Source organism: Ipomoea nil, unplaced genomic scaffold (assembly GCF_001879475.1).
Source record: "Ipomoea nil cultivar Tokyo-kokei standard unplaced genomic scaffold, Asagao_1.1 scaffold1043, whole genome shotgun sequence".
Classification (NCBI taxonomy): Eukaryota; Viridiplantae; Streptophyta; class Magnoliopsida; order Solanales; family Convolvulaceae; genus Ipomoea; species Ipomoea nil.
Genome location: NW_017617471.1, coordinates 2834776 through 2848645, shown reverse-complemented (window position 1 = coordinate 2848645; position 13870 = coordinate 2834776). Strand labels below are relative to the sequence as shown.

At 39.2% G+C, this 13870-nt stretch overlaps 4 protein-coding genes across 6 annotated transcripts; 3 read left to right on the top strand and 1 right to left on the bottom strand.

Annotated features, from left to right (window-relative positions):
• The first annotated feature begins 291 nt into the window (after window positions 1-291).
• Window positions 292-3238, top strand: LOC109181455 (probable glycerol-3-phosphate dehydrogenase [NAD(+)] 1, cytosolic). The gene is made up of 5 exons (XM_019331225.1): window positions 292-1602; window positions 1813-2034; window positions 2140-2387; window positions 2624-2763; window positions 2870-3238. The coding sequence occupies exons 1-5, from the start codon at window positions 945-947 to the stop codon at window positions 2991-2993; spliced, it is 1392 nt and encodes a 463-aa protein (XP_019186770.1). The 5' UTR covers window positions 292-944; the 3' UTR covers window positions 2994-3238.
• A 749-nt stretch (window positions 3239-3987) lies between these two features.
• LOC109181465 lies at window positions 3988-6907 on the top strand. 2 transcript variants are annotated; one of them, XM_019331241.1, is made up of 6 exons: window positions 3988-4134; window positions 5232-5274; window positions 5389-5480; window positions 5567-5678; window positions 6089-6146; window positions 6632-6907. In XM_019331241.1, the coding sequence occupies exons 1-5, from the start codon at window positions 4066-4068 to the stop codon at window positions 6097-6099; spliced, it is 327 nt and encodes a 108-aa protein (XP_019186786.1). In that variant the 5' UTR covers window positions 3988-4065; the 3' UTR covers window positions 6100-6146; window positions 6632-6907. The 2 variants fall into 2 exon arrangements, with proteins under 2 accessions (XP_019186786.1, XP_019186787.1); XM_019331242.1 differs by having other exon boundaries at window positions 6587-6907.
• Window positions 4507-13820, bottom strand: LOC109181461 (mitochondrial acidic protein mam33). Of its 2 annotated transcripts, XM_019331236.1 has the most exons (4): window positions 13677-13820; window positions 12625-12950; window positions 11489-11688; window positions 4507-4516 (listed from the first exon to the last, which is right to left on the bottom strand). In XM_019331236.1, exons 1-3 carry the CDS (start codon window positions 13791-13793, stop codon window positions 11523-11525), a joined length of 609 nt encoding a protein of 202 aa, XP_019186781.1. In that variant the 5' UTR covers window positions 13794-13820; the 3' UTR covers window positions 4507-4516; window positions 11489-11522. The 2 variants fall into 2 exon arrangements, with proteins under 2 accessions (XP_019186781.1, XP_019186780.1); XM_019331235.1 differs by lacking the exon at window positions 4507-4516 and having other exon boundaries at window positions 11341-11688.
• LOC109181456 (probable sugar phosphate/phosphate translocator At5g04160) lies at window positions 7693-10979 on the top strand. The gene is made up of 4 exons (XM_019331226.1): window positions 7693-8499; window positions 9251-9354; window positions 9461-9689; window positions 10580-10979. Exons 1-4 carry the CDS (start codon window positions 8038-8040, stop codon window positions 10724-10726), a joined length of 942 nt encoding a protein of 313 aa, XP_019186771.1. The 5' UTR covers window positions 7693-8037; the 3' UTR covers window positions 10727-10979.
• Window positions 13821-13870: the final 50 nt, after the last annotated feature.

Genomic DNA, 13870 nt, shown 5'->3' with positions numbered 1-13870 from the left:
ATAAATCAAAGATATAACTTTAATTGAAGCTTATTATGTTTTTAGATTAGATTAAATTAGATATGAATATGATACTATCAAAATATGCAGTGACAATGGGGAGAAGAAAAATGATATTAGGTGACCAAAATTACAGACCGTTGGGGTGGTTGACAGCTTCTAAAATCATTAATTCCATGGGAGTATGGCACCCCCCTTCTGTCCCTATCACTGTTCATTCCTTCCTCCACATTTTCCTTACATAAATAATTACTCCCCATACAATATGACAACTTTTTTTTTGTCCATTTCCTACATCTGCATGCAATTCTCATGTTTTCACTTCACATTTACTGCTCTAATGTACAGAAACCTTAAAAATCTGTGATGGGTCTCCACATTTTTGACTGATTCACTGATCTTTGTAGTTTCAGACATACAAAGGTTTGCTTTCTGGACCTTTTTATCTTCTTTCCCTCCTACCCTTTATTTATTCTGACATATTTTCTGCTGGGTAGATGAACAAACTTAGTTAGGCGGACACTACAATGCTGCATATGCAAAGTTCCCAATTTAGTAAAATTTTTTAGTTATAATCACTGTTCTTGATTGGGATTTTGTCTGTTATTAGCAGGCTGTTAAGAATATCAGTTCTGGTCGATTTAGGTCGGGGTTGTACTAGAAAAGATTCTGTCTTTGTAGTTATCAGTTTGTCATAACTTGCAAGGAAGTTCTTTGAGGGTTCATAGGAGATGCAGAAAGTAAAGATCTTTTTGTTTTCTTAGTCTAGATATATTGCATTTGAGATTAGCCCATCAATTTGGGAATTTGTGTTGAAGCCTGGTAGATCCATATAAGGATTGGGTTTCTTGAGGAAATCTTTATCTGTCAAGAACATTCTTAATAGGTTATTTAAGGATTTTCTAGGCTGGTTTTGGAGCTTTTGGTTGAGTTTTGGCAGAAAGATGGTTGTGGGTGAAGGGGTTATGAGTGGAAAAGTGTATGTGAATGGGGGCATACAAAACCCTAATGGTTTGGAGGAGAAGCTTGATGAACTAAGGCGAAATCTTGGCAAGGGTGAGGGGGACTTGTTGAGGATTGTTGGGATTGGGGCGGGGGCTTGGGGGGCGGTTTTCGTGGCTTTGCTTCAGGATAGTTATGGTCAATTTAGGGACAAGGTTCAAATCAGGATATGGAGAAGGGGCGGGAGAGGTGTGGATAGAGGCACAGCGGAGTGTTTGTTCGAGGTGATCAACTCGAGGGAGGATGTGCTAAGGAGGTTGATCAGGCGTTGTGCATATCTGAAATACGTCGAGGCAAGGCTGGGGGACCGCACCCTCTATGCTGACGAGATTTTGAAAGACGGCTTCTGCTTAAACATGATTGACACTCCGCTTTGTCCTTTTAAGGTTGTCACTAACTTGCAGGAGGCTGTCTGGGATGCTGACATCGTGGTTAACGGGTTGCCTTCGACAGAAACTCACGAGGTGTTTGAAGAGATCGGAAAGTATTGGAAAGAGAGATTGACACCCCCAATCATCATCTCTTTGGCAAAGGGCATTGAAGCTGAACTAGACCCGTTTCCACATATAATTACACCCACACAAATGATTAACCGAGCAAGTAAGCCTTTTGTTTAGTATATAACCATTAATGTGCAATCCAACTATCAGCTTAAGCTTTTAGTTGACATGGAGCACATGCTTCAATTCCTTTATCTTTCGATCACTTGTTATAGCCTTGCTGTTCTGCAAAATAGGAAGAAAAAGGGAAAACGAGAAGTTATTTGATGTCCTAACGCCTAACAGTAGTGGTGTCGTGTTTTTGTCACAGCTGGAGTACCAATTGAGAATATTCTATATCTCGGGGGCCCAAATATCGCCTCCGAGATTTACAACAAGGAATACGCTAATGCTCGGATCTGTGGTTCTGAAAAATGGAGAAAACCACTTGCAAAGTTCTTAAGGCAACCTCATTTTATTGTATGGGATAACAGCGACCTCGTTACACATGAAGTTATGGGAGGCCTAAAAAATGTCTATGCAATTGGCGCTGGTAAGCCAACTATTTTATGCCAATTCGATCTTCAACTGTTTCCTGATATTATACACATTGCCAAGAGACCGTTGTTATCTGGTGCCCGTTTAATTTGATTTTCAGGAATGGTAGCTGCACTGACTAACGAAAGTGCTACTAGCAAATCTGTGTATTTTGCTCACTGCACATCGGAGATGATATTTATCACGCATTTGTTAACTGAAGAACCCGAGAGGCTTGCAGGGCCGCTGCTCGCTGACACTTACGTGACACTGCTGAAAGGTCGCAATGCATGGTATGGCCAAATGATAGCGAAGGGAGAACTGAGCCTGGATTTGGGAGACAGCATAAGCGGCAAAGGGACAATTCAGGTATTCAGATTGTTGAGCATATAACCATTAATGTGCAATCCAACTATCAGCTTAGGCTTTTAGTTGAGATGCAGCACATGCTTTAATTTGATATCAGAGTTAGACCAAAGGTCATGGGTTTGAATCTCAGCGTCACCCATAAGCGACTATGGTCCACGTGTTAGCCATTATTATCAACTTAGGTTTTTAGTTGAAATGGAGCAATAATTTAGCCTGATTCTAGCATCGTTTTTCAGGGAGTTTCAGCTGTAGGAGCGTTTTATGAACTGCTAAGTCAATCCATTTTAAGCGTGTTACACCCGGGAGAGAACAAGCCAGTTGCTCCAGTCGAGCTTTGCCCCATCCTCAAGACGCTATACAAAATACTTATAACGAGGTAAACTTCTGATAGGCCCAAAGAAATGAATCGTTTTCAACTGATTATCCAAGACCTCATGCCTGTGGATAGTCTTATCTTCTGCATTTGATGTTTTTATGTTCAGGCAACAAAAGGTACAAGCTATTCTCCAAGCATTAAGGGACGAAAACCTGAACGATCCACGAGACAGAATAGAGATTGCACAAAGCCACGCGTTCTACAAGCCTTCACTTCTCGGACAGCCTTGAGGCACTTGCATTGCCAACAAAAATCAGTAAAACCGAAGCTCAGCTCGTATCATTATATGTACATACAGTCCATTGTTGTTTGCTGGCAGAGCTGAGCTGCTAATTTCTCATCATTATATGTAACCTGGGATGCATTGTTCTGTTTGGTTCAAGATGTCTGTACAACTATTTGAGATGTTTGTTAAACAAGATTCTCATGAAAGCAGAAAGCTTTTATTATTGAATATATGAGCTTTGCCAATTTTCTTACCTTGTTGCAGACCCATTATTACCAATCAATAAAAACACAGTTAAAAGCCCCGCAAGGTAGCTAAGTTGGTTCAACTGATCACTTTGAAATTTTGCTCCAGCAGCTATGTGAGGGTTCGATGAAAACCCTATGTGCACGCAGACATGAGTGGGAATTCGGGACTTAGATTAATCTAACGTAAAAAACACAAAAGAACAAAATGTTAATCATGGGAATGCCATAGGTGGTTCTGAACCAAAGACTGCATTTTCATATGCAACCCCTAGAACCGAGACTATTTGAAGTGTTTCCGGGCTTGTTTAGGCCGGTTTAAGAAATCATCCTCAGTCACAACCAAGACTACAACTGGAAATGTACATGGATATACCGTATACCCCAGTTTTAGAATCATTAATTGTAGTCCCGGGACATAACGCAATGAGACAATAAATTTGTCTTGTTGTGAGCACCAGTACACAAACACTTTGAAAAATGTGAGACTGTTGATTTAATTTAGAAAGAAAAAAAAAAAGCTTAGACCTTTATATATTCAAACGCTTGGTCCTTACAGTTGCATAAAATCCGTTTACCAAAGACCCTAACTTTATAAATGTCATTAACATGATAATATTACAATCTCATTGTAAAAATTTCAAGGGTGTTCGTGTAATTTAGAGAACAAGAGGGGAGTATCTAAAATTGTATAATTTACGGGGAGGTCAGTGCAATTAGTTTAACAAATGAACTTAAAAGAGCGGTTTTGTCATACAACTCCAAAATCCCAATACCCATTGCTGGATTTGCTGCACTGAGGGCTGAGGCTGGGAAACCCTGCTACAAAACATGGCGGATGGTGCAGCCAATCTTCAAGAAACCCTAAAACCTTTTTACCAGAGAGCGTCAGATGCAGAGGTGTGGTCTCTTTCTCCTTTTCCTGTTCTAGTTTTTTTTTTTTTTTTTTTTTTTTTTTTTTTTTTTTGGGGGGGGGGGGGGGGGGGGGGGGTTCTCAAAATGAGTACTTTGTTTGACCGTGTATTTTTCTATGTTTTGGTAGCATTTCAATTTTTTGTTCTAATTCTGTGGTTTTTGCATTTCATGGAATCATAGTGGATTTTGATGGGAACTATGGCTGATTGGTAAATAGTGTTAGCTGATTGTGTTAGTGGGTTTGACTAGTGATAACATTAGCTTATTGTAGAAAAGTGTTTGTTAAATAAGTGATTACATGTAAAATGGCTTCCATGGAAAAGCTCCTTTGAGCACCTTTTGAATTTTAGTATTTTGGAGCAATAAGCTATTACAAAAAGCTAATTAATCAAATATTCATATTGATTGTTTAACTAAGTCAAACAGTTAATAGTGGTCAAATAAGCTAAAATGAGCTGATAAGCTACCTATGTTACCAAACAGGGCCTATATTGTAATTGATATTTTTAGTTGACTTGTGAGGTTGTCTATTTGAGGAGTCTAAGGAATGTGTGGAAGAATGATGGACAGGTCTATCTACAGGAATTCTGCTAACAAGAATTGTTTGTTTTTCTATGGCATATTGAACACTAACTGGAAAATAAGATCTGTTATAGTTTTATGAGGCTGAGCTTGAATCTAGGTGAAATGAATGTGTAGCAATTATCCTAAAGCTCTCTGATGAAGGGCTAAAAATGGCAACATCATTATTAAAGGATATCATAAATGAAAAATACTCGGTATAAACTTTGGGGCGTGTTTAGAGCTTGTTACTGAAGCATATCTTTTAAGATGCAACTTGCATTCCTCTTGAGAATAATGTATGCTGTTGAAACTGGATTTCTAGGTTACCACTTTAGATCAGCATATTGAAGTGTAATTTGGCCCTTAGTCCTGGTTTATATTCAGATATATTGGTAAACCGGGCATTGTTGAATCTTTGAAATGGCTATTCTTTAGTTCATCTTGAGTATGCCTGGAGTAAATTATTCTTCTTTTGAGTATTACTAGAAATTGCTAACTTTCCTTTCTTTGCATTTAAGGATCGCTTGGCAAGACTTGAAGCCTCTCTTGCCAGCAAGAATAGTATGTATTTGTCTTACTTACTTCCCCCTCTCCACTTCCAGAGGACTTCTCAGCAGTTCTTACCTTGAAATTGATAAATTTCTCATCATCTAACTCAATTGGGATTACTTTTAGATTCTGGAAACGAGCAATTGGCAACAAGGGTTCAGGAACTCCAGTCAAAGTTGGAAGATGCAAAAGTTGAACTTGCTGCGGAGAAAGAGAGGGTTTGTATCTCCAATTCTCCATATTCTTTGTGATCTTTGCCATAAAGTAGTTTAGTAGCAGCGTTGATATTCAGATTTGATTTCAGGCTCTGAAAGAGGCGCAACAGCTTACTGCAGAAAATGCAAAACTCCAATACCGTATTATACATCTCGTACGAGCCTTAAAGCAAGCTGATTGCAAGATAGCATCAAACCAAGGTCGCTCACAGCTCCCGAGTGCTTAGGGAGGAGTAAATTGTCAATTGTAAATTTCAGATAATAATTGAAAAATGCTATAAGCAATTCATTGCATCTTGCATTCTTCCTTTTGTTGATTATCCCTATTAATCATAACTTGCATGTTTTCTTCTCCGTTCGTGTTGATTATTTCTGGTTATTGCAATCCTACTTGTTCTCACACCAGATTTTAAATGACTGTCTGATTCTGTAATATTAGGAATTCTCGAATCTGAATAAATCTCACAACACGAAGTTTTTCGAATGCCACCACATTTACTTCTCCATAGTCCATCCACATTCATCAAGTTTTCTAAACTAGATTATAGACTATATATCAAGTTATCAACATGTAATATGGCACTTATAATTTGGTTACCTTTTTTATGCAGGTTGCCGGTGAATCTTCTACCATTTTCAAGTTGCCCCAAGCTATAGTCTATATAGATGGTAAGTTACGCCCTATTCTATGTAAATTTTTCTATTGGTCACCTGAGGGTGAGCACTGGGTAAATCCTGCCTTGTGACACTAGCCGGCAAAGGACTATAAAGAGGTAAACCAAATTAGGTTGCCCATAGTTGAACGGCTAAAACCAAGAAGACCAATAGGCTGCTCTTGCTGGAAGTCGAACTTGTAACGTTGTAGTTACTAAAATTTTTCTATTGGTCACCTGAGGGTGAGCACTGGGTAAATCCTGCCTTGTGACACTAGCCGGCAAAGGGCTACAAAGAGGTAAACCAGATTAGGTTGCCCATAGTTGAACGGCTAAAACCAAGAAGACCAATAGGTTGCTCTTACTGGAAGTCGAATTTGTAACATTATAGTTACTAAGTCGACCGCGTGACTAACTTTGTTGGATTGCCTCCAATAATAGAAGGTTTGTTTTCAGTGTCAGATGTTCTCATACTCAACTTGTTCTGCTGTTATGGACCAGGAGGGCCAGTGAAGGATACATCTACCTGGCATATTGGTACTGTTTTGTCCCCTTTGGTTCTTGAAGACACTACACAGTTGACAGTCCTATCAAAATGATGAACACAATCATGTGGACTTCTTAGAAGCAAAGCTTCAAATTATTGGGATTTCTTATGATTCTGGGAGGGAACATTTTCTTGAATCTCAAGTTTGAAATTATTAAAAGAAGAGAAAGTGCTAGTTTGCATTAAAAGCTTTTGCATTTATTGATGCACGTGAAAACGGTTTATATTTATCCATTACCCTAACTTTATGTATGTATACAACTTACTATTGCCATTACTTCTGATATGTTACAACTCAGTTATTTTGGTTATTAATTGAAAATCAACCCCGAGGCTTCCCATATAGGGGCCATATACTGGTATGCACACCCCAAGGCCCCTCAATAGGGCCAAATACTAGTATGTATAAGGGATCTATCCATTTTAGACATAATCTCTGCACTGTTACTGTAGAGGTTCAAACCTTAGTTTTTTCTTTCAAATACTGGTTACTGAACTAGTGAGCTAAGTTTGCGCGGGCTTATTCAATGCTATTAGTACAGTTATACATAAGTATTCAATACTATTATTATAGTTATATACAGGGATCCCAAACTCAGATGCCTAGGCACTAGGCAGCACAAAGCCTTGCCGTTTTGGCCTAAAGGCGGCCAAAACTCGGCCGGCCGAGTAGGCGGCGGCCAAACTCAGCCAACTCGGTCGATTTTGTCCAATTTTGACGATTTCGTCTGATTTTGACCGATTTCGTTCGATGTCGTATTTCATTAATTATTGATTTTAACATTATTATGACGTTATGACTTATAAATTATCATTATTTTATTTATTTGGATGTGTTGTTTGATTGAATTTTAAAAATAACCTCATTAAAATTGTCAAACTACAAGTCTGTTACTATTTTTTTAAATTTTTTTTGGTGCCCCGCCTAGGCGCTGTCTGGCTGCCCGACTAACGCCTAGCGCCTACAGCAGCCATGGTTATATACTTACATGTAACACATGCATATGAATATATGATATTAATGGTACTTGATACCATAAAAAATCTTTAAAATTACATGTATATTTTAATGAAAAATGATGATAATTTCTATAAATAAACATGCCCATAAAATTGAATTAATATAAAGAAAATTGAAAAGAAACAGGAACACCATTTGTATTTGTGTGCGACGAGGATTCCTTGAGGAGCTTCCACCACCTCACCCCCCCCTCCCCCCACCCACGCCAAACACCCTACCCCCCCACCCACGCCCCCTTTCCCGCATTTCATTTCATTTGATGAGATCTTCCTTTTCTCTTCTTCATATCCACATTGTCACCGGAAGATCAAGAATCGGCACCGTGAACCCACCACCACCATGGTCTTCTCAATATCGTCGCCGTCCAAAAAGCAAGCCCTCTTCATCTGCACCCTGATCCTTCTATGGTACTCCTCCAACATCGGCGTCCTTCTGCTCAACAAGTTCCTCCTCTCCAACTATGGCTTCGCCTTCCCCGTCTTCCTCACCATGTGCCACATGACCGCCTGCGCCGTCCTCAGCTACATCTCCATTGTGTTCCTCAAGCTGGTGCCTTTCCAGCGGATCAAGTCCGGGTCCCAGCTCCTCCGCATCTCCACCCTCAGCGTCGTCTTCTGCGCCTCCGTCGTCGGCGGGAACATCTCCCTCCGCTTTCTCCCCGTCTCCTTCAACCAGGCTGTCGGCGCCACCACCCCCTTCTTCACCGCATTGTTCGCCTTCCTCATGACCAGCAAGCGGGAGGCTTGGGTTACCTATGCCGCCCTCGTCCCCGTCGTCGGCGGCGTTGTCGTTGCCAGTGGGGTTCGTATTTTCTTCATTTTCCATATCAAGCTTTTCAATTTTTTATTTAATTCATCTGCTCCTTCATTTGGGCTGCTCTTTTTCTCATTAAAAATTGAATCTTTTTTGGCAAATCAATGCTGATCTATGATCTATCCTTATTTGAACATTTCAATTTTTTCCCTTTTCTGAATCTAAACACTGCTAGATCTGGAACTTTGAGAAGGCTGGATTTCTGATAATCTGGTCTGATCTGTACATTGGTTTAGTCACACATGTCACAATTTCTTTTGATGACAAGGGAGTGTGCACCACCCTAGCCGGGAATGTACCAGAAGGGTAAACCAGCTTAGATTGCCCATAGTTATCCCGGTTCAAACCAAGAAGCCTAATAGGAACATTGTGGTTACCAAGCCAAATGCCCGTCCAACTTGGTTGGAGTTGCCCCCAGAATTTTTTTAATATCATTCTTGGATGCTTATATTTGGAATGGGGTGTGAGTAGGTAAACACAAATTGCCTTTATTAATTATTACAAAAGCCGGCTTCTATGTTTAGATGTGGAGAATCCTAGGTTAGAACTTTAAGATTATAGTTAAAGTTTTGGATTGTTGTAATTGTTGGCATATGCCTAATGCTGAGAGGAAGTAAAGACAGAATTTTGGCCAATTGGCAGACTTAGAATGGTAAATCCATACAGCCGAGCTCAACTAGATCGGGGTAAAGGCTTAGTTATCTCCTGCACTAAAGATGATCCTTTGAACTGATGGCAGGGTGAACCGAGCTTCCACTGGTATGGATTTATCATGTGTGTAAGTGCAACTGCTGCAAGAGCTTTCAAGTCTGTTCTTCAGGGCGTTCTCCTATCTTCAGAAGGGTAAATACGCTATAACTGTGTATATATCAGCTTTAATCCTTGCATATACAAAATTTGCATTCACTCGATTAGGAATTAATGTATCTCGAACATTCTCTCATTTCAGGGAAAAGCTCAACTCCATGAATCTGCTTCTTTATATGTCACCAATCGCTGTTCTGGTTCTACTGCCGGCAACACTTATACTGGAGCCCAACGTTGTTGATGTCACTCTAAACCTTGCAACAAAACATAGATATATGTGGCTGCTTCTTTTGGTTAATTCCTCGTTGGCCTATGGAGCCAACTTGTTAAACTTTTTGGTGACTAAGAATACAAGCGCCTTGACTCTCCAGGTTTGTTTCTCCGGTTGCTTTTCCCTCTCTTCTCCACGAAATTATACTGTTAGCCATATTTTGTTTTGAAAACCGAAATACTTACTCCTATTAACACTATCAGTCCCGAGATTTGCTTTTTTCAGTTTTTGGTTATTCTATAAAATGGATCCGTTTCTACTTTCTTAACACTACTCGTGGTGAAACGCTAGGCACTTCTCCTTTAACCTGTTTAGAAGCAGAACGGGGTAAAAACTGCTGCCAATTTCCTTCAATTCTCATGGTTATTCTTTTCGTTGTATAGTTATTGCTATATATATATATATATATATAAAGGACTGTGCAGACAGATAATGGGCACATGACAAATTAGTATCATGCACACAATTTAATACACAATTGCACACTAGCATACATGTAAACATCAGGTTTTGAACCTAGGCTCTATTAATTAACAAATCTATGCACACGGAAATTATGGCACACGACTACATCCGGCCATGCACACGACATACAGACTAATGGCACATGACTACATGTGTCCTCACAGTCCTCTATAATATAGTTGTCGTCATTTGAATACACTTCTATATATATATAAGAGCATTCAGTAATCAGTATACGACAACTTTCTCTGCACCCGAGAAAAATCGAATTAAACCATTTCATTGTCTGAAAACGACTTTTGCCTAACTTGGTCTGTTTATTTCATCCTGGGAGCCGGGGAAATCAGTTTTTAACTATGATTGCGTGAAGCTGAGCCCCTTAACTGATTAGTTAGGCATTATGCTATCCAAGTTTAGAAGAAAGACGGTTAAATGTGATGGGATCAATTTTAGCCCAAAATTGCGGGTACATTGTATTATTCACATGAATTGTCACCATCTTTCTTTGTCATGAATATAATGCAGGTATTAGGCAATGCAAAGGGTGCTGTAGCTGTTGTTATCTCAATACTTCTTTTCCGCAATCCCGTTACTTTTATAGGAATTGCTGGGTATACAATGACAGTTATGGGGGTTGTTGCATATGGAGAAGCGAAGAGGAGGTACAAATAACATGCCACGCGACACGACTCGACTGTTTCTTCTTCATGATGCCCCGTGTTTTTAGCGACATTAAAGCATTGTGTTATGGAGGATTTAGGATAAAGTTCAATTTTGATGTTGGCTTCTAAGTTATGTTACAGCACATACATAGAGATTTAGTGAAAGAGGGAGGGGAGGGGGTGAGGGAGGAGGGAACAGTTTTCATTGTAGTGTGTTGTATTCTTTTGCTGTACTTATATCAAGTATATGCAGATGTACTCAATTCTGATGTCTATTTGTAATATAATATACTACCTCCGTCCCATTTTATGTGTCTGGTTCGGTTAACGAGGCTTGACTTTAGTAATTTTTAATTCAATTTTTCATAATGTTAAGTCTAGTATTGGTATGTCGGAAACACAAGCTTTCTAACAAAGAAGAGAAGGGATATACTGGTAATAATTTTAATAGTTGTGGATTAAAATTGATACTAAAACAATAGTCGTGGATGAAAATTGATAGATATTAAACATGTGGACCAAAATCGTCATTTGTTAATACTCGTGGGACCAAAATTGGTATTTGCTCAATTATTTTTGTACGGAGTCCACCATAAAATGTAAAACACATTCATAAAGTGAGCCTTTTGACAAAATTCTCAAGTGATGGGCCATTAAACAACACAAGTTAGGCATCACTATTATGCCTATGAATAGTGCAAAGGACAAAACAAAAATCTACAAAATCTTTTGAGCCAAAAATGGTACAAACAGTTAAGGCCTGAATGGCTACCAAACAGGACTAAAATTCACCCAATCGGTATGTTTCATTCGTCATGTGCTGCCATAGCCTGCAATCTGTGCAGCCAGTTGACGTATTGACCTTGCTCCTTCTTGTGTAGGTGTAGAATGAGAAAGCTAATTAAGTTTTCCTCGATTCCCCGAGCTTGTAGGTACCGGAGGAACTCAGTTTGCAGTGTAGGGTCCAAAGAACTGGGAAAAGAATAATCCCGAGGGAAATTAAGGCAGTTAGTATGACCTTGAACCAGAGAAAAAATGCAGGAAAGTCATTCCATCAAAATGTAAGTAGAATTCTCTTTCAATGAAGCATTCTAACAGGGCTTTTTTTTTTTAATGCTACTGACTCTATTACATTGTAGTATCTGTTCAAACATACTTTCTCAACCTATTGAAACACAAAGAGTCAACAACGCCTCCACTGAGATTCGATCTCATGACCTCCTATATGGGAGAGGTCACTACAAGCCATCTGAGCACAAGGTGCTTGGCTATCTTAATGCAAATGAACATTCAGCTCGCTATCATAATGCGTGCAAAAATATAATCCCCGAATGCAACTATCAATAAGATAAGGAAAACCCGAACTGAACAGCAACTGAAATGAAGAATACCATTTCAGTGGAAGAGCCTCTAGATACTTAACTATTATGGTTTAAAAATTAAAAGCTTTTTATCGTTGCACCTAAATACAAAGTTTGCAGATAAAGGACCTATTCATGTTCATGGAGATCCAAGAGTCTACTTTTCTACCTATCGGGAATACCATAGAGATTTAGCTGCGGTGGAAGCCTGTGGCAGTAGGGTATATATGGGGGCAATGAGAGAATAATGGTCATGGATGGTGCACTAAGAAATACAACCAAAAAAAGTTGCATAACAAATGGAAGGATGACACATTACTCTCTAATATCTTCCTACTAAATCGCAATAAGAAGGATGGTAATGATGTCTAAACCCTCATGAAATTCCTTCATTGCAAGATTTATAAATGTTATGATGACTATTATAGTCACAGATATCACCTTGGATGGCAATACTTACTAATCAAAAGAAACAATATTTTCGCCAAATTCTACAAAAATAAAGGTATATAACAAGCAGCTGGATGATCTAAGAAGAGGAAAGCACCTGAACGAAGGACCTTTATAAGCCGAAGAATCCAGGCCTGAAGTTGATGCGATGTAATATGCATTATCAATTTGAAAGTTTGGTACCCTGTAATCACCGAACCCTCTACAATCAAACTGCAGGATGGAACTCAAGCCAGGCTTTTTTACGCACACTTTAACCAAAGCTTCTCTGGGTAACCTATCTTCTGTACCAGCATCAGCGCCTAAGATAGCTGAAACAGCAACTTCCTCACCCGACTCAAATCTCCTCCTCAGAAGCACATCTTGAGAATTTCGTGAATCCCATTCAATTGAGAAATCTCCCAAGCTACCACATTCCTCATTCTGTTATCAAATAAAAACTAATTGCCATTACTGTTTGTCAATGACTCAAAGTTAATTCATTATCCTCAACAAAATATAAACTATCAACAAAGTAAATAAGGCCATTGCATCAATTTGACCAGCAAATCAAATTGAAAACTTGTCCTCAAAGCAATGTGTTTATAATTTTTTTCTAGGGAAAGTTTTTGTACTCTTCTTGTGATAGTTTGACATGCAAATCAAGGTCAAATCTCATCCTAAAAGGGCAAGAATACACAACTTTTCAAGTTAAGAACCTTTGTTTGCCGGGGCAATCCCAACCAAGTTGATCAGACTATTGACTTCGTAACCACATTACAAGTTCGACTCTATGACCTATTCACCTTCTTAGTTTGAACCGGTTAACTATTAACAAACTATGCTAATTTATCCAACTGGGTTTTACCGGTACCCCCCTCAGATAGTAGCTGCGGATTTTCAAGTCAACCAAACCTTTGTGACTACACCCAAGAAGTAAATCACATCCCCATAATGGGGTGAAGCCTCGAGTATGGATGTAGACTACAAACCAATCAAAAAAAGGTTGAAGAACATACAACGATTCTCGATCAAATTTACGAGTTTCAGGAATTGGAAATCATAGAAATGTCCATTTTACTCTCACTTGTTCATCTGTAGATGCAAACATATTTATGTACAGATATAGGTATAGAAGTAATGAGAAAGATGGGGTGGCGGGGTATTAACCTGGAAGGGTGCTGGGTTGGAGAGCTCGTGGTTGATTTCCGATTGCAAAGCTTTGAGCAAATCAAAGTCTTGAATGGCCTTTCGAGCTCTGCGCAGCACAGTCGTCACTCTTGTCATTTCGCCGTTTCGGTATTCCTAAATCGGTAAAATGGGTTTGGTCGTTTAGACAACTCACGTCGCCGACTCGCTGGTAT

Excerpts from the sequence above, each read along its gene's own strand:
- LOC109181455 (XM_019331225.1), top strand. The coding sequence starts at position 945 with ATGGTTGTGGGTGAAGGGGTTATGAGTGGAAAAGTGTATGTGAATGGG. Across the intron at positions 1,603-1,812 it reads ACAAATGATTAACCGAGCAA|CTGGAGTACCAATTGAGAAT; the intron begins GTAAGCCTTTTG and ends TTTTTGTCACAG. Across the intron at positions 2,764-2,869 it reads TACAAAATACTTATAACGAG|GCAACAAAAGGTACAAGCTA; the intron begins GTAAACTTCTGA and ends TTTTATGTTCAG.
- LOC109181465 (XM_019331241.1), top strand. The coding sequence starts at position 4,066 with ATGGCGGATGGTGCAGCCAATCTTCAAGAAACCCTAAAACCTTTTTAC. Across the intron at positions 4,135-5,231 it reads AGAGAGCGTCAGATGCAGAG|GATCGCTTGGCAAGACTTGA; the intron begins GTGTGGTCTCTT and ends TTTGCATTTAAG. Across the intron at positions 5,275-5,388 it reads CTCTCTTGCCAGCAAGAATA|ATTCTGGAAACGAGCAATTG; the intron begins GTATGTATTTGT and ends GATTACTTTTAG.
- LOC109181461 (XM_019331236.1), bottom strand. The coding sequence starts at position 13,793 with ATGACAAGAGTGACGACTGTGCTGCGCAGAGCTCGAAAGGCCATTCAA. Across the intron at positions 12,951-13,676 it reads CCAACCCAGCACCCTTCCAG|AATGAGGAATGTGGTAGCTT; the intron begins GTTAATACCCCG and ends ATTTGATAACAG. Across the intron at positions 11,689-12,624 it reads TATAAAGGTCCTTCGTTCAG|TTCTTTGGACCCTACACTGC; the intron begins GTGCTTTCCTCT and ends TTCTTTTCCCAG.
- LOC109181456 (XM_019331226.1), top strand. The coding sequence starts at position 8,038 with ATGGTCTTCTCAATATCGTCGCCGTCCAAAAAGCAAGCCCTCTTCATC. Across the intron at positions 8,500-9,250 it reads GCGTTGTCGTTGCCAGTGGG|GGTGAACCGAGCTTCCACTG; the intron begins GTTCGTATTTTC and ends AACTGATGGCAG. Across the intron at positions 9,690-10,579 it reads CAAGCGCCTTGACTCTCCAG|GTATTAGGCAATGCAAAGGG; the intron begins GTTTGTTTCTCC and ends AATATAATGCAG.